The sequence below is a fragment of the Nicotiana tomentosiformis genome, chromosome 6 (assembly GCF_000390325.3).
Source record: "Nicotiana tomentosiformis chromosome 6, ASM39032v3, whole genome shotgun sequence".
Lineage (NCBI taxonomy): Eukaryota > Viridiplantae > Streptophyta > Magnoliopsida > Solanales > Solanaceae > Nicotiana > Nicotiana tomentosiformis.
Window position 1 is genome coordinate 86,304,699 of NC_090817.1, and position 23,648 is coordinate 86,328,346.

General features: G+C 39.4%; 1 protein-coding gene across 3 annotated transcripts; it reads left to right on the forward strand.

The window, feature by feature from the left end:
- The first annotated feature begins 16,902 nt into the window (after positions 1–16,902).
- LOC104088841 (carbamoyl phosphate synthase arginine-specific large chain, chloroplastic) lies at positions 16,903–22,779 on the forward strand. 3 transcript variants are annotated; one of them, XM_070177534.1, is made up of 4 exons: positions 16,903–18,421; positions 19,099–19,791; positions 20,286–21,878; positions 22,332–22,779. In XM_070177534.1, the coding sequence occupies exons 1-3, from the start codon at positions 17,060–17,062 to the stop codon at positions 21,840–21,842; spliced, it is 3,612 nt and encodes a 1,203-aa protein (XP_070033635.1). In that variant the 5' UTR covers positions 16,903–17,059; the 3' UTR covers positions 21,843–21,878; positions 22,332–22,779. The 3 variants fall into 3 exon arrangements, with proteins under 3 accessions (XP_070033635.1, XP_070033636.1, XP_009591881.1); XM_070177535.1 differs by lacking the exon at positions 22,332–22,779 and adding an exon at positions 22,153–22,303; XM_009593586.4 differs by lacking the exon at positions 22,332–22,779 and having other exon boundaries at positions 20,286–22,083.
- Positions 22,780–23,648: the final 869 nt, after the last annotated feature.

Here is a 23,648-nt window from a genome sequence, read left to right on the forward strand (position 1 = left end):
AGTAGCGAGGATGGTCGATGCAGTTTTACCCAACGAGGTCGGGATCAATTTCCACAGGGAGTTAATTTGGTTTGGAGTTGGGTATCTAACAAATCTAGATGTGTGTGTTGTTCCTAATTTCACTTCCAAACATTGTTGCGATTGATTCTTTTCTAATTTTATACTATAGTATGCTGAGTGTAAGCTAAGTACAATATTTTTGGTGATAGTTTTCAAGTGTTAAACGACACTAGGGAAGTGACTTCCGCCTAGGCGAGTATCTAATGAGTATCAAGAATTTAGGATAAGCTTGTTATGATTGGGGTCATGATATAACCATCACACATAAATACTCACACTATACCTCTCGGTAGTTTGAGTGACTTTGCTCGATTTGGCTTTCTCAAGCCCAAATGGGTGTTCATACAATACAAGTGAAATTGGCTTAAGTCGGGTATTACTATCTCTAGGTTTAACCCTTTAATTTAGGCTATCAATCTCTTAAGTTCACCTCAATTCCTTGTTAGCCTAATTTTTCTAAACTTAGTCCCTCTTTCTCAAGAAGAGCCTAAGTCATAAAGGCATGAATCAGTGTTTGCAACCACTAATTCTATAATTTTAGCATGAATTAGGCTAAATATCACTAACCCATAAACAATTAAGCCCTAAAATTCAAGACCCATTAAATACCCACACTAGGGTTGGGTCACAACCCTAGCTATGGGGTCTATCTACTCATAATAACAGCAGAAATCAAAGATAAAGATGAAATATAAACCATAATAATAAAGTACAAGATAAAAATCTAAAGTTTGAAGGTGAATCTACTCTAAAATTGCCCAAAAAGAGAAAAACCAGCCGTTCACGTGCTCTGTTGAACAAAACTTAACCTATAATTGATAAAAGGATCTATTTATACTAGGCTAAAATTTTTCAGACAAAAATGCCCCTGCGGAGGATTCGCGGACGCGTAATTCTGACTGCGTCCGCACTCGAGCTTTTGCGGCCGGGTAATAATGAGCGCGGTCCGCGTTTCTTCAATACTGGGCTTGGATTGGGCTTAGTTTTGCGGACCGCATAATTTTAACCGCGTCCGCGTGTGCTTTCATCGCACCCGCGTAATTTGGACGCGGACCACGTTCTTTAGTAAAGCCCGACTTGCAGGGTCTTTAAACCTCAAGATACGCTCTCAGCGGAATTCCCTCTACGGTCGCGCCAAAGATTTTGCGGCCGCGCTTTTCCAACGCGGTCAGCGGTGATTTTAGTACTCAAAGCAGCTTCTCTGAATCTACTTTTGCGGACCGCATAATAGTGGTCGCCTTAGCGATGGTCCTTACGCGGCCGCGCTTTTCTGCCGCTCTCCGCGCTCCAGTCTCAGCCTTGGATTTCATGCAGGTTTGACTACTTCGTGAGTTGATTATGGCTTCTTTGCCTCATTTTGACCAAACCCTGCAAGCAAGCACATTAAGTTAGTTTTCGGGAATACCTTTATGCATTTTTGACCCAAAACCTAAGTAAAAGAGAGCAAATAACAGGCTAAACCCCTTAGTTATCATAAGTTTCTAGGACCGTGTTCCACTTTACCTATTATTCTTTCATCGTGATTAACTAACATGCAAGTAGATTCCACCCTTGCGGTACTCAAAAGGAGAAAGAAAGCAATAGGTTGGACATTGGCGGATATTCGGGGTATAAGCCCCGCCTTTTGTATGCACAAAATCATTTTGGAGAAAGATGCCAAACCCTCCGTAGAATATCAAAGACGATTGAATGAGGCCATGCAAGAGGTAGTAAATAAAGAGATCATCAAGTGGTTGGATGCCGGGGTTATTTACCCCATTTCCGATAGTCCGTGGACCTCACCGGTGCAATGTGTCCCAAAGAAAGGGGGCATGACTGTGATAACAAATGACAAAAATGAATTGATCCCCACAAGAACTGTCATCAGGTGGAGAGTGTGCATGGATTATAGGAAGCTCAACAAAGTTACTCGGAAAGACCATTTTCCGCTTCCATTTCTTGATCAAATGTTGGATAGGTTAGCCGGGCGTGCTTATTATTGCTTCCTTGATGGATATTCAGGGTATGACCAGATTCTTATTGCTCCTGAAGACCAAGAAAAGACCACTTTCACTTGTCCCTATGGCACTTCCACATTCTCGCGGATGCCATTCGGGTTATGCAATGCACCGACAACTTTTCAACGGTGCATGATGGCCATCTTCACCGATATGGTGGAGGACTTTCTCTAGGTTTTCATGGATGATTTTTCTGTCGTGGGGAATTCTTTTGAAGAGTGCTTGGATAACTTGGATAAGGTATTAACACGTTGTGAGGAAACTAACTTGGTGTTGAATTGGGAGAAGTGTCACTTTATAGTCGATGAGGGCATTGTCCTCGGTCACAAGATTTCCAAGAATGGTATTGAGGTTAACAACAACAACAACAATAACCCAGTAAAATCCTACTAATGGGGTCTGGGGAGAGTGGTGTGTACGCAGACCTTACCCCTACCCCAAAAGAGTAGAGAGATTATTTTCGAAAGACCCTCGGCTCAAAAAAACAAAAAGACAAAAGGACAAAAAAGAGACAATATTAGTATCACAACAACAATCATAGGAAAAATAGGAACACTATGAAATCCAGAAGAAAGATGCAAAGCAAAGGGAGACAATATTAGTATCACCACAACAATCATAAGAAAAATAGAAAAACCATGAAATCTAGAAGAAAGATGCAAAGCAAAAGCGATAGCTAGTAAATAGGACCTGCACTGAAAAGCGAAATAGTAAAACACAACATTGCCACTAGCTATCTTAGACAAAAACCCTACATGGCTAGTCCCACAATGGTATGAAGTAAGGCACAACTCAACTACCTCCTAACCTACAACCCTAATACTCGACCTCCACATCTTCCTTTCAAGTGTCATGTCCTCGGAAATCTGGAGCCTCGCCATATCCTGCATGATCACCTCTCCCCAATACTTCTTAGGCCACCCTCTACCTCTTCTCGTGCCCTCCACAACCAGCCGCTCAGACCTCCGTACCGGAGCATCTGGGCTTCTCCTCTAAACATGTCTGAACCATCTAAGACTCGTTTCCCGCATCTTGTCATCAATGGGAGCCACGTGCACCTTCTCCCAAATATCATCATTCCTAATCTTATCTATCCTAGTGTGCCCGCACATCCACCGCAACATCCTCATTTATGCTCCTTTTATCTTCTAGATATGTGAGTTCTTAACGGGCTAACACTCAGCCCATACATCATGGTCGGTCTAACCACCACTTTATAGAACTTATCTTTGAGTATCGGTGGCACTCTCTTGTCATATAGGACTCCAGATGCTAACCTCCACTTCATCCATCCTACCCCAATACGGTGTGTGACATCCTCGTTGATCCCCCATCCCCCTGGATAACCGAACCAAGGTACTTGAAGCTGCCTCTACTCCTCTCCTACTTCCGTGAAGGGATTGAGTAGCTTTCTAGGTCATGCGGGATTTTACTGCCGATTCATCAAGGACTTTTCTAAGGTGGTAAACCCCTTGTGCAAACTCTTGGAGGAAGATGCCAAGTTCCCTTTCAATGAAGATTGTATGAAGGCATTTGAACTACTCAAGTATAAGTTGGCTACCACTCCTATTATCACCGCGCCAAATTGGAGCTTACCATTTGAGCTCATGTGTGATGCAAGCGATGTGGCAGTTGGAGCGGTATTAGGGCAACGAATCAACAATATATTTCATCCGGTCTACTATCTTAGCAAGACCATAAATGAGGCCCAAGTCAACTATACGGTGATCGAGAAAGAACTCCTAGCCATTGTTTTTGCTATGGAGGAGTTTCGCCCGTACCTAATGGGTACAAAGGTGATTGTTCACACCGACCATGCGGTACTTCACTATTTGATGAGCAAGAAAGACTCTAAGGCAAGGTTGATGCAATGGGTGTTTCTATTGCAAGAGTTTGATCTAAAGATTCAAGACTACAAGGGTAGTGAGAATCAAATAGTGGACCACTTGTCCCGATTGGAGAAGGAGGGGAGGCCACATGATGGCCTTGAGATCAATGATTCATTTCCTGATGAACAACTCATTTCCATTTCTATGATTGGGATGCCATGGTTTACCGATGTGGCCAACTATCTTGTGAGTGGCATTGTTCCAAATAATATCTCTTCAAACCAAATGAAGAAGCTCAAACGGGACTGCCTGGACTACTATTGGGATGATCCATATCTCTTCAAAATTTATATTGATGGTGTTATTCGAAGATGTGTACCAGAAGAAGAACAATTGGGTATTCTTGAAGCTTGCCACTGTTCGTCATATGGTGGTCACCATGGTAGAGCGAGAACTGCTACAAAGGTGCTAAGCTGTGGATTCTATTGGCATATCCTTTACAAGGACGCTAGCGATCTCGTTAATCGTTGTGATGAATGCCAAAGGGCCGGTGAGATCTCCAAGAAAAATGAGATGCCTCTCACTACCATCCTATATATTGATATTTTTGATGTTTGGGGCATTGATTTTATGGGTCCGTTTATGAGCTCATGTGGGAACACCTATATATTGTAGCTATGTATTACGTGTCCAAATGGGTTGAAGTTATGGCTTTGCCCAACAATGAAGCTTGGAGTGTGGTAGCTTTCTTGAAGAAGAACATATTCACAAGGTTTGGTACTCCAAGGGCCATCATTAGTGATAGAGGATCACACTTTTGCAACAAAGCTTTTAATACTTTACTCTCCAAGTATGGTGTCACTCACAAAGTGTCAACCCCCTATCATCCTCAAGCAAGTGGACATGTTGAAGTCTCCAACCGGGAGATCAAGAGTATTCTATCAAAGACTGTGAATGCCAACCGAACAGATTGGTCGAAGAAACTTGACGATGCTCTTTGGGCATATAGAACAGCTTACAAAACACCAATTGGTATGTCTCCGTATCGGTTAGTGTTCGGGAAAGCTTGTCACCTTCCGGTGGAACTTGAACATAAGGCTATGTGGGCGTTGAAGAAGCTTAACCTTGAGTGGGATGTAGCTGCAAGTCTTAGGGTGGAGCAATTGAATTAACTTGATGAGTTTCAGTTCCATGCATACTCTATTCCGTCCTTGTATAAGGACAAGATGACGTACCTCAATGACAAGTATATCCGGAACAAAGAATTCAAAGAAGGTGATCTTGTACTTTTGTTCAGCTCTCGGTTGCGGATGTTTCCGGGAAAGCTAAAATCAAAGTGGAGTGCCCCATTTGAAGTTGTACATGTGACACCCTTTGGTGCTCTAGATTTGAAAAATAAGAATGATGAGGTATTTAGATTCAACAGGCACCGCGTTAAACATTATCTTGTCAAGGTTGATGAAGGCCACGTTGTGGAGTTGCTCCATTTCAAGTGATTAATGGTAACATGCGTCGTGCCGCGATGTTAAATCATGCGCTTCTGGGGAGGCAACCCATGTCTTTTTTTTTCTTTTGCTTTTCTTCTTTAGATTGGATAGACTTTGTTTTGTGCTAACTAGTTTTGAAGTGTATGCAGGAATGGGTGTACATGGAAGGGACTGTGCAAGAAAATTTGGCTAAGTGTCAAAATGCATGGTCTCTGAAGTTTGGCCCGTCAAAAATGCTGAACAAATTACGGCCGCACACATTTTTGTGCGGTCCGCACTAATGCTGCGGCCGCACTCACTTTTGTGTGGTCCGCAGCGAGACCTCTCAAAGGCAGGTAAGGAGTGCGGGCCGCATCAAAATTATGTGGCCGCATTCAGGTAAAAATCTGGGGGCCACGGGTAAAAGTGTAAATAGGGATTCTCTCATCATTTTACACTTTTCGATCTTCTGAACCCTGAAGCTAGACTAGCACAGTAAATTTCCCCATTGCTATCAAATTGTCCCTCATTTCATCACCTGCATCTTTATAACTGGTATGTTAATTCCATCTATAGATTTTTCATCTTTTGTTTTGTACTTTGATTTAGGGTTAATTACATGTCTAAAATGTCAATAGTTAGTCTTTTTCTGCTTACAATCATGTAGGTAGCATATTAAGTGTTAATTGGGGTATGGGTAAGTAGCTATCCATGTTTAATTGTGCAAACCATGTCTAGATTATGAACAGATTGCATGAACCCTAAAAAGTGCCCATGAATTTTGAATTATGCAGCCGCACTTATTTTTGTGCGGTCCGCACTAGAGGCTATGCGGCCGCACACACTTTTGTGCGGTCCGCAGCTCTCTGAGTTAGGAAAATTGTGTGCTTGAATTGTGCGGCCGCACTCAAAATTGTGCGGTCCACAGTGAACTTGTGCGGACGCACTCATTTTTGTGTGTTCCGCACTAATGAAACATCAAAGACCCCATTAGTCTGAACCTGGGGCTGTGCGGCCGCACTCAAAATTGTGCGGTCCGCACGTTTTGTTATGCGGTCGCACTCACTTTTGTTCGGTCCGCACTGGGCAGTTTACGGCCGCACTCACTTTTGTGCGGTCCGCACTGCCCCTTCTGAGACTGCTTTACTGCAATTGTTATGCATGCGCATGTGGTTTACAAATCTAACTGACTCTTATCCTTATGCATTGCAGACAATGGTTCGCTCACGTGGTAGAGGAGATGTATCGCAAGGAAGGGCAGAACCCTCCTGAGGTCGAGGTCGAGGTAAAAGCAACCTACCTCTAGCACTTCAAAAGGTTATAAGTAAGAAAGCTACAACCAACAGACCTCCCGAACCCTAGGAAACTAGTGAGTGTGTCCCATATGGGGAAGCTTCTGCAGGTAACTCCATGCGATCACAGCCGGAAGCCCAATCATAATAGTTTCCTGGTAGATTCCACCTAGTAGATGAGTCGTCTTCATGTGCCACTTCCTCTGATGGTTCAGAAGAGGGTAGCCAATTCTCTGAGCCCTCTTCCTCACATACTCTAGTTGATCCAATTAATGTGGATGATGATGATGATGTCCCAGAAGATGAGAGATGGGGGGGTACTAAAGTAGGAGGTTTGGAGAGATCAAAGAGACCAAAGATATGGGAGGACAGATTCGTCAGTGATGCTGCCATTGCTAAATTTAGGGAATGGTAGCCACAACGGGCACTCACTCTTTAGTGGCAGTTCTCGATGAAAGATCTAGACAAGCACAACCCCAATGTCCTCCGACAATTCCGGGAGCGAAAATGTTGGAAATGGTTCACCCATTGCATTATGGATGTCAATGAGCATTTGGTCAAGGAATTCTACACCAATGTAGCTCATATCAAAAAGGGTACCAAGGTGACAAAAGTTCGAAATTTGAAAATCTAGTTTGATACCTGCACCTTGAACATGTATGTGGGGTTTGAGGAAGTGGAGGCAGTCCAATACCTGGAGAAGCTGGCTATGGGTGACGCAGCTCGCCCATGGCTAGCTGATATTCTGGCAATTTGAGGATCAACGCCTCCGTGGCTCACAGCAGGAGTTCCAATAGTCTGAGCCACCCTAAACTTTGAAGCAAAAGGGTGGCAAACGTTCGTGTGTAACTGCATTGACCCATGCCTCAATGAAAACATGCTTCCACTTCCCCGTGATGTCTTGGTGGCTTCAATTATGGCGGGGTATCCGATAAATGTTTGTGCCATCATGTCCACCAACATCTCTTTAGCTGTCCAGAAGGGTGAAAGATCATATTCGTACCCGAACTTCCTTACAAAATATTTCAAGGATCAAGGGGTGGAGCCAAGGCATTATGACATCGAGGTGAAGGCCAAGAAGCCTTTCTCTTGGTACCAACTTCAGGGAGCTGACAACCCGAAATTCAAGGGTAAATCTACTACCTCCACTGGCTAGTCTGAGGAGCCAGCGGTAATGGTTACTGATTCAGCTGCCGAGCCATCCACCGCAGCCGGTACTTCTACCGGGACAGCAGCTATGCCACCTTCATCTTCCGGACCACCTACTTCTGCTAGACTATCGGTGCCATTATCAGTGCTGGCTTCATCTACATATCCTCAGACTGCGCTACGAGTCTCCCAGATATTGGCGAGTCTCAACAACTGGATGCAAGCAACTACTACAAAGCTGACTGATATATTTAGTGCTATTACAGCACATTCCTCAGCCCCAACAGAGCCACAGGTAGCTCCATCAGTGGAGGAAACATTGAATAAGATTTTGGAGAACCAGAAGAACATTATTGATACTCTGGAGACGCAAGGGAAGGTCATTGAGGATTTGGTTAAACAGGTCAAGAAGATGCGTAGATCCCACGCATCAAAGAAGTCGGTAGAGAAGCTGAGCAAATAGGTTGCAAAGATTACATCTGCCTGAGATCTTCCATTGGACTTGCTTATGGAGCAGACATTCCCAGCACCAGAGGCAGCAGCCAGCCAGTCTGAGGAGCTGGTTGCCATTGCACACACTGCTGAGGAGATGCTACAGATGCTCAACAACCTAGTTGTCCCTCAGCTAGGAGATGATGACATACGGTTAGAAGAGACAGAAGGTGATGATGATCCCATGCAGACTGAGACCTTATAGGGAGTTCTCTTGACTCTCTACCCCTTCCCTATTCCTATTTTTATTAATCATTGGGGACAATGCTTATTTTTCATTTGGGGGGTGGTCTATTTTGATTAGCTGACATTTGACATTTGGCATGCAATAACTATGATACTATTTTTCTTTCATTCTTATTTTCCCTTTGGTATGTATATATTCTCCCCATTTGATGTAGATATTCATTTCCTTTATGTATATATTCATTTCCCTTATGTATATATTCATTTGGCTTCGGTTTGTATATTCATTTATCTCGCTTCCCGTAGTTTACTTCATAGCTTCTTTAATTTGCTTTTCCTTAGTAGTATAACTTCTTATTCACTTTAGTAGCTTCTTTTTAAATTGTTAGCTTCTTTTTACGTTTTGAGTGAACAATAAGCCTTTGGTTTTCTTAATGCCACGGTTCTTTCCAAAGGTGGATTTTGTGTGAACCGGGTAGCTCTTCCCAACGATGGATGGCGTGACTACCTTCTTAAGGGATTAAGTCCGTTTTCTTTTATGTTTTGACAAAATATAGTAGTAATGAATAAAAGTGTCTCGAGCATGCTTCACTTGGTATCAATACATTTACCTCTGACCTTATGGTTAAAAACAAAGTTGCTGGCATAAAATAGCTCTAGTTGTGACTTTTAGACTCTTGTGTTGACTCACACAGTCATCGAGTGGTTCAATCGAGCCATTTGTGATTCTCAATCTTAGCTAGGGTTGTTGTGAGAACTCGACTCCGTTCTCTTTAGCAATCCAGCAGTGTGAGAAGTGAGGTATTGAATTACAAGTCCAAGTTTCCATGCCAATAGTCTAGAACTTGCCCCGAGTATTTTTCTAGGCGAAATTCTAAGTATAGCTTGACTTGAGAAATGATTGTAGACTCTCCTTGATCCAATTTGAAATTGAAATCTTCCATAGCCTACCAATGTGATATCCCTAGTCAACCCCTTTGAGCCGAAGTCTTTGCCTTTCAATAACCAAGTTACAAGCCTTTATCCATTCTGAAATGACCCTCTCTTGGCACCCAATCTTTCCTTAGCATTCTTGAGAAACAATTGGTAAAAACATAAGTTTGGGGAGAGGCGAGGATTTTGCAGTGATAAAAGGTACAAAGAAGAGAAAGAAATGAAGAAAAGGGAAGGCAAAAAAGGAAAGAAAGAAAGAACAAAAAGAAAAATGACAAAAAAAGTGCATAAAGTGAAGAGTTGAAGGGAATTCAAAAGAAAATGAGGATAAAAGGCTGAAGTAAATAGAAAAGGAGAAGAGTGAATGTCATGATCAAGAAAGAGCGACGTTACGTCTCTCTAGTTCCCCCGAGGAAGAAGAAAATGACTCAAAGAGTAGAGAAAGTATGAGCCGAAAAGAGAAAATGGAGTGCTTAAGGAAAGATGAAACCATTATATTCCAACAAATCCTACCTTGGTCTAAAAGCCTTCATTACATTCCGCAAAAGCCCTACATGATTTCAAGTTGAGTGAGCTTACATTAGTGGTGATTTACACGAGGGGCAAGCTTATGGTACTTAGAGCCGGACTTGTGACATTCTTTTGAGAGAGATGAGCAAACTTTTCACAATCCTTGTGTCGAGTGCTGTATTCTAAAGTGAGATGTACTAAAGGAGAGTATAAGAGGAGGAGTTTGGGATCCATAATGACCTACGCGAACGAATGAGCTTCCTTGATAAATAGCGTCAACTCTTGATGCTCTAGTTTCACATTAGAAAATCATTGCATTGTTGATAATTCAGATGTGTTGTGGATAATTGTTGGTCTCAATTGAAGTGTGATTGATTCACCTAGGCCAGCTGAAATATCTCTTTTTCTAGTGGAGGTGGGAATTACTGTATTTGTTTGAGGACAAGCAAAAGCTTAAGTTTGGGGGAGTTGATAAGTAGGGATTTTGACCGATTATTTGCTCTCTTTTACTTATGATTTAGCTCGAAAATGCTTAAAGGCATTCCCGAAAACTAACAAAATGTGCTTACTTGCAGGAATATTGGGACATGAGCCAAAAAAAGTCAAAATCAACTCATAAACGAGTCAAAAGTGAACAAGAACCAAAACAGGGCAAAAAGGCAAGCAGTGCGGACCGCACAATTATTGTGCGGCCGCAGAGGGGAGATTCAGCGAGTAGTTTTTAGGCCAGCTAAAAGCATGCGGACAGCACCAAAATTGTGCGTCCGCAGGAGGCCAAGTGCGGCCGCATTCATTACTATGCGGTCCGCAAGGTTGAAGAATCAGAGAGTTATGTCAAGTCCAAAAAAGCAAGCAGTGCGGACCGCAACAGTTGAAGGAAGGTCGCGAGTAGTATAAATGAATATGTGTAGGTCGCAAGCTAAAGTATGGTAGAGCAACAAGGTTTTGGAAAGACATGAGTAAGAATAAGGAATGGCAAGTGAGAAGGTTACGGGAATGGATAAGTTATCGGGATTAAGCCCATAAAGACAAAAGAGCTGATGGTTTCTCTAAGTTATAGAAAGTTCAGCCTGAATGAACTCAAAGGAGTCTAAGACTAATAGCATTTAAAAGAGATGGAATGTTGCCCTGGCAGTAAAATGAGGGTATACTTGTGATAAATGAAGGATGACGTTTGTACCTTCGATTGGGTGATGATTTGAAGGGATTTCATGAATTGTATAGGATTAAAATACCCATGTAAGTGAGTCACATTAGGATGCTATAAAGTATGGTTATTGAAGTACAATATCGCCCCTAGGTGGACCAATCTAATTACTCCATATGTCCCCAATGAGACGTGAGCCCTAGCAACAGTATTACATAAGAGATCAAGTTAGCAGTGGCAGATGATAGATCAATATTAAGGTGAATCAACAAATGGATGGACACAAGTCACAAAGTATGAGGTGATATTAGGCCGGCATTCTTAAGATGAACAAGTAGTGAGGAAGCATTAAAGGATTTAGATTTATACATATGGGATAAGTAACGAAAGTAACATGGAGTTCGTTAACATACCTCAGTAACGATAAATCAAAGTAAGAATTATGGTATAGTATGACCAACCTAGATGCGGTAGAGTCATACGAACGGATAAGCAGACCTATGAAATAAGATATAGCAATATTCGTAATTTCAAAAAAAAGGGTACCGAGCAAAGAACTTCAAGTATACCTATAGATGCCCAGAGGGACATCTTGTCAAGCTTTGTATATGTTTACAAAGTGAGGCCTAGAGATTGGCTAAAAGTTGGAAGGAAAAGAAGAGAAGAGTCGCATAGGCTCATTTACAAAGTTAGAGTCATACATACTACATGACAGGAGGTAGCAACAGTTACGAGATTGGAAAGATCTCGACCATAAATCATGGTATGAGAAAGAGGACTAAATGGGGGGAGGGCTAAAGGGGGGAATACCCTAGACTTTGGATTTATTCAAAGAACAGTTGCCTACATGGCTAGAAGAATATTAAAGTATTCGCAAAAGCTATGGGTTGTGAGAATGATAAGTGCATCAGTTAACATTCGAGGACGAATGTTCTAAAGAGGGGAATGATATTACACCCCATATTTTCGTACGTAAAAATATGCCATAAGTAAATTGATGAAAGCTCGAAAATGAGATATTACATCCTGCATTTTCGTACGTAAAAGCTTCATCGTAAGTTAATCGACGTAGACTCGGAGATGAGATTATTTTTGAGGTTATAAGCATTTATGCTACTTATAACACGCGATAAGTAAAGTTCCGTGAAGGTTAAAGGGTGAACGAATCAAAGATAACGAGTTTCGTTGAAGATTGTCGATTTGAAAAAAAAATATGGTCTGAACTATAATACCCGGTATTTATGGATTAGTGCCATACAAGGTACTACGCGACCATGATAGTAAGATGTATAAGGTATGTTAAAACTGAATAGTATTTTAAGTAATTTGAGATAATTCCTAATTATGTGGATAATTGGGTAATTATTGGTTAGTGGGAGAATAATAAATTATTAATAATTTGGATAACTTTAAGAGGGAAAAATGTGGCAGCCCCTCCCATAATATTTAGATGACTCTTAAAGTCATACTATTATGTGGCAAAGTCTAAAACGTGAGTCACACATCCACTTTCAAGAAAAGAGTTAAAAGTCCATTATTAATACATTCATTCTTAAGAAAGAGTTACATATCTTTCTAACCTCTTAGAGAGTCTCAGCCAAGAACGTTACTATACAAATCACTTTCTAATAACATAACAATGTTAATTCATTTTCCAAATAGCAACATTGTTGCTAAGTTCTTAAGGAAAAGTTTCAACCAAAATTTTCTTTGCATAGCAACGTGATTGTTTCGAGATTTTCATACGATTTTCTCCGTATTTTGTCGTAATTAACGTGTGTTAGAAGATTGATAAGAGAATCAAATCGGGTATGTTAAGGCTATCCGTTCTTTTTTTTTGGCATTATCTATACGACACAAACGAAACGAGTAAATGCACAATTTTCATAAATTACTCTATTCATAAAAATGCTAGAGATGTGTATATTCTTATTCTCCCATAAGTCTTATTATTCTATCGTCTTTTTATGGGTCTCAAAAAATACGTAAGTTGATAACATTTATTTCATGATATTAATGGGAGGCATAATGGTCTTATGACACTCCGAAAGATTTTATTGACGTACTTATCATGCATTGCATTCATTTATATCGACACATGACCAGATGACATTATATACGCGTATATATATATATATATATATATATATATATATATATATATATATATTATATGTATATGGGATATGAAAAAAGGTTATAGCGTTATATACGCACCACCACCTGATAAGCTGGTATACGTTGATGATTTGCCCATAGTGGCTGAAATGATATGATGGGATGCCCTTAGAGGCTTGATGATGTTATTAACGCATATACAAATGCATGATATGACATTTATACGCATATGCATGACATTATAAAAATGAAATGATTCACAGAGCTATGCAGACGTACATGTCGAGTCTTGTACTCCATGTTTCTCTCATGTCTAGTATATACTGATTTTCATTCCTTATATACTCGGTACATTATATGTACTGACGTCCCTTTTTTTCTGGGGACACTGCGTTTCATGCCCGCAGGTCTCGATAGACAGGTCGAGAGTCCTCCAAGTAGGCGATCAGCTCAGCGGAAGATGTTGGTGTACTCCATTTGTTCCGGAGTTGCTTATGTGGTCAGTATGATTAGGACATGTACTGATTAGTATGTCATGGCCCTGTCCCGACCTTTATGATTATGTACTCTTAGAGGCTTGTAGACATATGCCGTGTACGTGAAAGATTGTACGGCCTTGTCAGCATATGTTTTGAGTTTATAAATGATGTTGTTGGCCTATTAGGCCCGTATGTCACGTGTATATGATGATGTAATAATAAAGATACGTTACGTCGGTACTCGGTTGAGTAAGGTACCGGGTGTCCATCGCGGCCCGGCCCATCGACTTGGGTCATGACACCAACCCTAGTGTGGGTATTTGATGGGTGTTTAATTTAGGGCTTATTTTTGATTGGGTTAGTGATATTTAGCCTTGTTCATGATTGAGCCCTAGAATCAATGGTTGCAAATATTGATTCATGCCTATTTGACTTAGCCTTTACTTGAGAAAAAGAGACTAAGTCTAGGAAAACTTGGCTAACAAGAAATTGGGTGAACTCAAGAAATTGATAGCCATAATTAAAGAGTTAAACCTAGAGATAGTAATACCCGACTTGAGCTAATATCACTTGTATAGTGCAAATACCCAATTGGGCTTGAGAAAGCCAAATTGAGCAAAATCACTTAAACTACCAAGAGGTATAGAGTGAGTATCCGGATGTAATTGCTACATCACGACCCCAACTAATCAAACTTGCCCTGGAGTTTATAACCCTTAGATAACCAACTAGGTAGAAGTCACGACCCTAGTCCCTTTTAATCATTTGAAAAATTCAAAATAAAAAATATTGTGCTTAGTTTTATACTTGCAAACAATAGAGTAAGGTAGAAGTAGAACACCAATCAAGTTGTGAAGGTGTAATTGAAGCCAAAACTTGCAATTAACTTAGATATACTCCTAATCCCATATTCTAACTCCATGAGGATTCGATCCCGATCTTCGTTGGGTTTATTATTGCATCGATCGCCTCATTACTTAATTGTGATATGGGTTTGGCCTAGATCAAGTACCAATCATGTCTAAATTCTCACGTTGCCTTTTGAAGTTTAGCACATCATACAGAAAAAAAAATGTACCTGCACCAGAATTGATGCACTATGATATTTTTAACTTTCAAGTCATTGAAAAAAGTTATTTACATTCATTTTAGGAAAAAGTCCAAAATTATACATTATCTTTAGCTTCACATTCAAAATCATACATATTCTTTCACATATAGCATCGATAGTCCATTTATTTTAACAAAATAGTGCACTTTTAGTCATAACCCTAAATACCATTAATTTTTTTACGGAAACTTCTTTATTCCCTACAACTGATTAGCTACCATTCTTCCATTCGTTTTTTGCCAAGAGAGTAATACAAGGAAGGAGCCGAATTTTATGAAAACCAAGTTGACTTTTGGAAAATCCGAAATATTGCCGACGTTTTCTTCACAAAGTTTCATCACCTTTTCAATGACGGTTCTCACCCGATTTTCGAGCTCTTTGACTGTGTTGGGAATAATCAATATTCTTTTAATTTTATTTTTCTCTAGCGTGCAGCGTCGCTTGAACCAAGAGCTTATCAAGATTGATAGATATCCTCAGCTTTGTATACTATATTAATATGAGTTTTTCTGACAAACTTTCTTCCAGTGCTTGATGTTGCTTTGAGTTTTCGCAGCATCCTTTATAGCTACGAAAACATTGACGTTTTTAACTTTTTTTTCACCAAATGTTCAAGCTCTCCCTTTGCACTAGCAATTAGCTTCACGTTTTAACTTATCGTCTGCAACATGTTCTCCAATAAAAGATTCAGCACTGCACCCGTTATCTTTCTTTCTTTTGGGTAAGCAAGAATATAAATGACTTTCTTTAGATAGATATAATTGCTATTCGTTTGGAGGGAACAAAAATTATGTGACAGGCCTCTGTTAAAAAACTAACGGCGTTTAAGGTTTTGATTAAATATGCACCACTATGTTAAAGTAAATGGACTATTAGTACTCCATGTGAAAGAATATATATGACTTTGAGTATAAAATTAAAGATAATGTATGATTTTGAACTTTTTCTCTTCATTTCACATACCAAATTATACAATCACTCGTGTAATATGACTTAATTAAAGATATATCTCATGTATTTTCTATCAAATACTTGCACTCTCCTATACAAAAATCCTATACACATATTAGTATGAATAATATTTTCATTTAATAAGAATGTTAAGTGTTTAGTTTTTGAAACACGAGGTATGTTCGTAGCTAAATATATTAAAATCGAATGACTAAAAGAAAAAATAAAATCACAAATAGAATTTTAGATGTGTTTAATTTTAGGAAATGCAAGAAAGTAAGCAAATATCTTGTTGAGATTTTTGTTCACATTTTTCAATTAAAAAGAGAGCAAATATTTTTGAGATTAAAAGCGCACATTCAATTCAACCAGAGATTAAACGTAGAGGTGGGCATAGTTTGCGTAAACCCGAAATCCAAATCGAAATCCGATTTTTTTGAATTTTTGGTTTAGATTTTCGGATTATGGATTGAATTTTGGATTTAATTTTTAAAATTTTTGAATTTCGGATTGGATATTGGATTTGGCACTTCGAATTTTGGATATCCGAAAACCCGAATTTCTTATACTTTATATTTAGTTCATTATCCATATGTCAATAATAATAAGTTCAATACCCTACCCATTAGATATTGTCTCATTTATTTAATATTAATTACTAAGTTACTGTGAGAATACTTTTTATTTGGACATGGTTTTACTATTTTTACTTCTTATCGGCCGTATTAATGTCTCTATTATATTTTTAAAAATAAATTCATTATTTTAAATATTTCATTTGGATAATTGCGGTGAGAATGAGTAACTTTTCAGGCAATTTAACATGAGTACTCATTTGGATATTTATTTTTATAAAAAGAAGAAACTTCTCAACATATAAGCTCAAAACTGAAAATCCAAAATATTCAAATTAATTAATCCGAAATCGAACTTAAAAACCCGATCCAATCCGAACTTATTTGAATTGGATTTGAATTATCATTATTTCAATCCGAAAACCGAAAATCCAAACCAAAATTTTCATATGCAATCCGAACTTTCCGAACGTCCACCCAGTTAAACGTCCAATGTTGAATAACTTAAGGATCAAAATTGGAATAAAGCAATAAAATCGTTATTTTCCCATAATAGTAGTAATATGGTTGAAGTTAAGCCTTTTTTTGGGTTAAAATCCGTACCTAGTAATTCATAATCCACGACCTGTATAAGAGTTCTAAAACCCTAGCCTCACCTGAAACCAGCATCTCTCCCCGCTCCACTCTCCTCTGAAAAGCTCACCTCCTCTAAAATCTTCTACAGAACCCTAATCAATTTGCTTCACACTGTTTGAAAAAGCTCAATGAAGATGGGTTATTGTATGAATCACTGTGAAAATGCTGCATATAGGCTCATGTCTTCATCTTCTTCCTCTGTTCTTCCTCCTTCCAAAATATATTCATCAAGAACCCACCTTTTCCCATTATATTCATCAAAAGCTGCAGTTTACAAAAGCTCCTCTTTTCTGCACCTCCAATCTCGGCCATCCGTTTTGGGTCACACCCATTTGCGCAAAAGGGTGAATTTTTCGATTGTCAATGAGCAAAGCCCCAGTAATGATTCTGTTGTTCAAAAGGGGAAGCAGCAGAAATTGGGTAAAAGAACAGATATAAAGAAGATTTTGATACTGGGTGCAGGGCCAATAGTGATAGGACAAGCTTGTGAGTTTGATTATTCAGGTACTCAAGCTTGTAAGGCTCTCAGGGAAGAAGGGTATGAGGTTATACTGATTAATTCGAACCCTGCAACGATTATGACTGACCCTGAGATGGCAGACAGGACTTATATTGAGCCAATGACACCTGAACTTGTGGAGCAAGTCTTAGAGAGAGAGAGGCCTGATGCATTGTTGCCTACAATGGGTGGCCAAACTGCTCTTAATTTAGCTGTAGCGTTGGCGGAGAGTGGGGTGCTCGATAAGTATGGGGTCGAGTTGATTGGGGCGAAGCTTGGCGCCATAAAGAAGGCGGAGGATAGGGATTTGTTTAAGCAGGCAATGAAGAATATTGGGATAAAGACTCCACCTTCAGGCATTGGAAATACTTTGGAGGAGTGTATCGAGATAGCCGGTGAAATCGGGGAGTTTCCATTGATTATAAGGCCAGCTTTCACATTAGGTGGGACTGGTGGTGGAATTGCTTATAACAGGGAGGAATTCGAGGCGATATGTAAGTCGGGGTTAGCAGCTAGTTTGACATCACAAGTTTTGGTTGAGAAGTCTTTGTTAGGTTGGAAAGAATACGAGCTTGAGGTTATGAGAGATTTGGCCGACAATGTGGTTATCATTTGTTCAATTGAGAATATTGATCCTATGGGAGTTCATACGGGGGACTCCATCACTGTGGCTCCTGCTCAGACTTTGACAGATAAAGAGTATCAACGACTTAGGGATTATTCGATTGCCATCATCAGGGAAATCGGAGTTGAGTGTGGTGGTTCTAATGTACAGTTTGCTGTAAATCCAGTTGATGGTGAAGTCATGGTAATTGAAATGAATCCTAGAGTTTCGAGGTCTTCAGCTTTAGCCTCAAAAGCTACTGGCTTTCCAATAGCTAAGATGGCTGCTAAGCTATCAGTGGGATACTCTCTGGATCAGATTCCTAACGATATCACAAAGAAGACTCCAGCTAGTTTTGAGCCATCCATAGATTATGTAGTTACAAAGGCAAGTATCTTTATCTTTAACTTTATTGCTGCTCTTAAATTCCGATCGCCTTGTGTGTAGTATGTTTCTCTTATGTGTTAATTTTCTCCCTAGAAATTTTATGAGCTGTTACTTATAAAAGAATGCGATAATATTCATTCGGTTGTCTCAATTCAGTTATATAGGAGTAAGAATGGTATCTTGTTTCTACTAAGGTGTCTATTTATGGCCTTCACACATACTCATCTCTATAACATGTTAGTGTAACTTGACAACCAGAAATATTCACCACCCTTTTTTCTATGGTACAATGAATTATTTGGTCCCAGTTATGACCAAAATATGGCTAATATTTCGACCTGGATTGTGTAGAGACAGGTTAGGATAAAGAAACAGGAACATATGATTCTTGCCAACGGAAATGATCCTGGCATCTCTGTCATCAGCTTGATTCCTATATTTGTTCTTTGAATTATCGTAGTATTCTTATTGCTGCTGGCAAGTATTTTACAAGAGAGTGTATGCAGCGTTGTTACAATCTTGACACAATATTTCAAAACCTGGTTGTGGGATAATACTTTAATTGGCATTTTTTATTATTTCATGATATGAAGATGACGTAAATTGCTGTTTTTTTATTTCGAACTCCATTATTTATACATTCACAGTTAGTTGTCTAAACAATGTACATTTTGCAGATACCTAGATTTGCATTTGAGAAATTCCCTGGATCTGAGGCCATACTGACAACTCAGATGAAGTCTGTCGGTGAGTCCATGGCAGTAGGTCGCACATTCCAAGAATCCTTCCAAAAAGCAGTGCGGTCTCTAGAATGTGGTTATTCCGGATGGGGCTGTACCCAGGTTAAGGAATTGGACTGGGATTGGGACAAATTGAAGTATAGTCTTCGGGTTCCTAATCCTGATCGCATCCATGCGGTATATGCTGCAATGAAGAGGGGGATGAAGGTAGATGACATCTTTGAGCTCAGTTACATAGACAAATGGTTCCTCACTCAGCTAAGAGAGCTTGTAGATGTGGAGCAGTTCCTTCTGGCTCGCAGTTTGTCGGACTTAACAAAGGATGACTTCTATGAAGTGAAAAAGAGAGGGTTTAGTGACAGACAGATAGCTTTTGCGACAAAGTCCAGTGAGGAGGAGGTTCGGTCAAGGCGTTTGTCTTTGGGTGTGAAACCAGCATATAAACGAGTTGATACATGTGCTGCAGAATTTGAGGCTGATACACCTTATATGTATTCATCTTATGACATTGAGTGTGAATCAGCTCCTACAGGTAGGAAGAAAGTGTTGATTTTAGGTGGTGGACCAAATCGAATTGGACAGGGTATTGAGTTTGATTATTGTTGCTGTCATACATCCTTTGCCCTTCAGGTTTGTGTTTCTTGATGATTGATTTAGGGTCTAAATTTTGCTGCATTGCCTTTTATGGTATACTTCTTCAACTGCCAATGAATAACTTGATCAGAATTTGATAGAGGTTTACGTTCTGATAAGGTTTCTTCCATATAATGATTCAAATTATCTGATTATTCTGCAATACTACTGAAATCCAAAAGTCGATAAATTCTGGGAAATGAATGGCATGATCTACAGGTTCCTTTTAATATGGAAGACTCCAATAGCATGGCTCCAATAAGAAATATAACATTGGTTGAATGGATTTTCACCTTTTTAGAATGATGAACTTCTGATTGCACAATGCAGAAAATAGAAAAATCATAGTTTTTGTCTTCGCATATGAAGTATTTGAAAAATAATATATTGGTCTTTTGTTCTGTCTTAATTCTCATAGTTGGCATTTTAAGGTTACTACTTTGCTCCTATGTTGGTTTCCAACCTTGATTTTTTTTTTTTGGTTTATACAGGACGCAGGCTATGAAACAATTATGATGAATTCCAATCCTGAGACAGTTTCTACAGATTACGACACAAGTGATCGTCTCTACTTTGAGCCTCTGACAGTCGAGGATGTTCTTAATATTATAGACTTGGAAGGACCTGATGGTATCATTGTGCAATTTGGAGGTCAAACCCCATTGAAACTGGCTCTTCCAATTCAGAATTACTTGGATGAGCGAAGGCCTAAGACCAGAAGTGGAGCTGGCTTTGTTCGCATTTGGGGTACATCACCTGATTCCATTGATGCAGCTGAAGATAGGGAGAGGTTCAACGCCATCCTGAATGAACTACAGATCGTGCAGCCAAAAGGGGGTATTGCAAAGAGCGAAAAGGATGCCGTTGCCATTGCGACAGAAGTAGGATACCCTGTTGTCGTCCGACCCTCTTATGTCTTAGGTGGCCGGGCAATGGAGATAGTTTACAACAATGACAAATTAGTGACATACCTTGAAAATGCTGTTAAGGTAGATCCGGAGCGCCCTGTCCTGATTGACAAGTATTTAACCGATGCTGTAGAGATTGATATTGATGCACTTGCTGATTTGCATGGTAATGTGGTCATCGGTGGAATAATGGAGCACATTGAGCAGGCTGGGGTTCATTCAGGTGACTCAGCGTGCATGCTTCCTACACAAACAATTTCTGATTCATGCTTGGAAACTATTAGGTTGTGGACTACGAAATTAGCAAAGAGGCTAAATGTGTGTGGCCTCATGAATTGTCAATATGCCATCAGTGCTTCTGGTGAGGTGTTCTTGCTTGAGGCTAACCCCCGTGCATCACGGACGGTTCCTTTTGTTTCCAAGGCGATTGGGCACCCATTGGCTAAATACGCTTCTCTAGTTATGTCAGGTAAATCACTACATGACCTAAACTTCACCAAGGAGGTTATCCCAAGACATGTATCAGTTAAAGAAGCTGTTCTTCCATTTGAGAAATTCCAAGGATGTGATGTGCTTCTTGGTCCTGAGATGCGCAGCACTGGTGAGGTAATGGGTATTCACTATGAGTCATCAATTGCATTTGCCAAAGCACAAATTGCTGCTGGACAGAAAATGCCACTTTCGGGCACTCTATTCCTCAGTTTAAATGAATTGACAAAACCTCAACTTACCACAATTGCTCGAGCCTTTTTGGGGATTGGATTTCAAATCATTGCAACTTCTGGAACTGCACGTGTACTTGAATTAGAAGGCATGCCAGTGGAACGAGTGCTTAAAATGCATGAAGGGCGGCCACATGCTGCGGATCTCATTGCCAATGGGCAGATTCAGTTGATGGTGATCACAAGTTCAGGGGACACACTTGATCAGATTGATGGCCGGAAGCTGAGAAGGATGGCTCTCGCGTACAAGATACCTGTAATAACTACAGTTGCAGGGGCTTTGGCCACCGCGGATGCAATTAAAAGCTTGAAATGCAACAAGATTAAGATGACAGCACTTCAGGATTACTTTGATGTCAAGAAGGTAGAAGCTGAGCTCAAAAACTTGCAGTGTGCGTCATCTGTTTCTACTAGTTGACTTGCCATTAGGTGAAGCAGTCTTCTTTGGTTGCTTGTAAGTTTTTCTCTTGTTCTGATCTATGTTATAGGTGGCCTTGTTGCTTTATGGATTTGGTGAATGAACCTGATTTTCTCCAATTTTTTATTCCTGAACTAGCTTAACAAATGTACTGGAACATCAAAATCTACTTGTAGATTAAAATAGGTGATGATGGTGCTAATTGTTGATGCAACTATAATCGGTTATGCTGTTTCTTGAATCACTTTTCATCGTCCGAATTTATACTAGTTTTACATATATCTGTGCACCTGTTTCCCCTCTTCTCTAGGTTGACTCAGATGTTCGACACATATGAGCTTACTAGAAGAAGTGTTCAATTTGCAAAACAAGATGACATGATCTGTTGAGGCTTATAGTAGAGCATTTTATTTGCTGAATGTAGTTTATTTCATTGGTCTCTAATTCCTGTTGCTCTTGTGCATTGAGCGGTGCCATTGCCTTTCTCAGTTCTAGCTTCTCTAGGAACAACATATTATCCACATTCACCTGACCTCAGTTCCAGCAAATTTCAACACCAACTGCAGCTGTGAAGGGTAAAGTTGGGTTGTGATATCGACAAGCTGTCTTGTGGTGGTCTATGGCATTTGGTTAAAACTTTGCCCCTGAAATTAATCCATTTGCAGTCTTTTATCTTTTAGATTGCGGTTGTAGTTCCTTTCCTGTTCTGCTTTTCTTATAATCTAGCAAAGATTAAGAATCAAGCTAACTGCCTTTTGTAGGCGTAGTTGTTACAGAAGGTGAATGTGTTTTTTCTTTCTCAAAATACTATTCTGAACATTAGAATAGTTCCTCAACATAGGAAATGGATGAAAGGAATCTATTTACCTTTAGAGGACTTCTAAATTTTATTTATTATAAAAGAATGAAAACCTAGCTGAGTTCCTTATTACTACAATTAATTTCGTGTTTGTGCTTTTCGCATTTGATGTGGACCTCTTACTGTTGATGAAGTGTATTTGAAAACTTTGGCCCCTCAGTGATAATTAGAATTTAAACACCCAGTCCTGAGGTTCTGTTTATGTCTTTTATATACGTTAAGTTTGGAGTTAGTTAATATGTTTAAATAAGTGGGTCATAGATTAAATAATTGATTTAAACGTGTTTAAGAAAATCGAATGAATTATAATTACCTACGGATTTATAAGTCGCAATAACAGAAGCAGGAGTTACTCGTTCTAGATCATTTTCAATTTTTTTTTATGAACTTAGTTATACCAAATAATAACTATATATTATGTTAGTTATTACTGCATACTAATAATCCATACTCAGATGTACTATTCGGTAATTCGGAAATGAGACTTGTGAAAAGCAAAAGAGATGAAGAAAATTAACGAAAGTTGGTCTAAGTGGCAAATGCGAATAAATATACCAGTCAAACTGAACCAAACTCAACTAGCGTATAAAGACTTTCTCGAGACTAAACAAAGGAGGGGTTTTCTCTATCTTTTCATTTTCTTTATTGGTATATATGGATGTGACAATGGATAATATGAAGGTTAGAGACAAAAGGTTAGTTATTGACTATATAATTTTCAACTTATTAAGATCTCATTCTCAACCTTGACGGAAAGAAATAGAAAATTGGCGTTCAATTCCCAGGAAGTGCGTCCAGATTAAAATAATTAAGAGCAACTTTAGCACTGTTTTTAACCAATATTTTTGTATAGCTAATTGTTTAATACAATATGAAATTAGATTTGCATCATCACGGTTGCAACTTGCAACTCCATCGTGCAATATTTAGGTTCAAATTTCCAATTT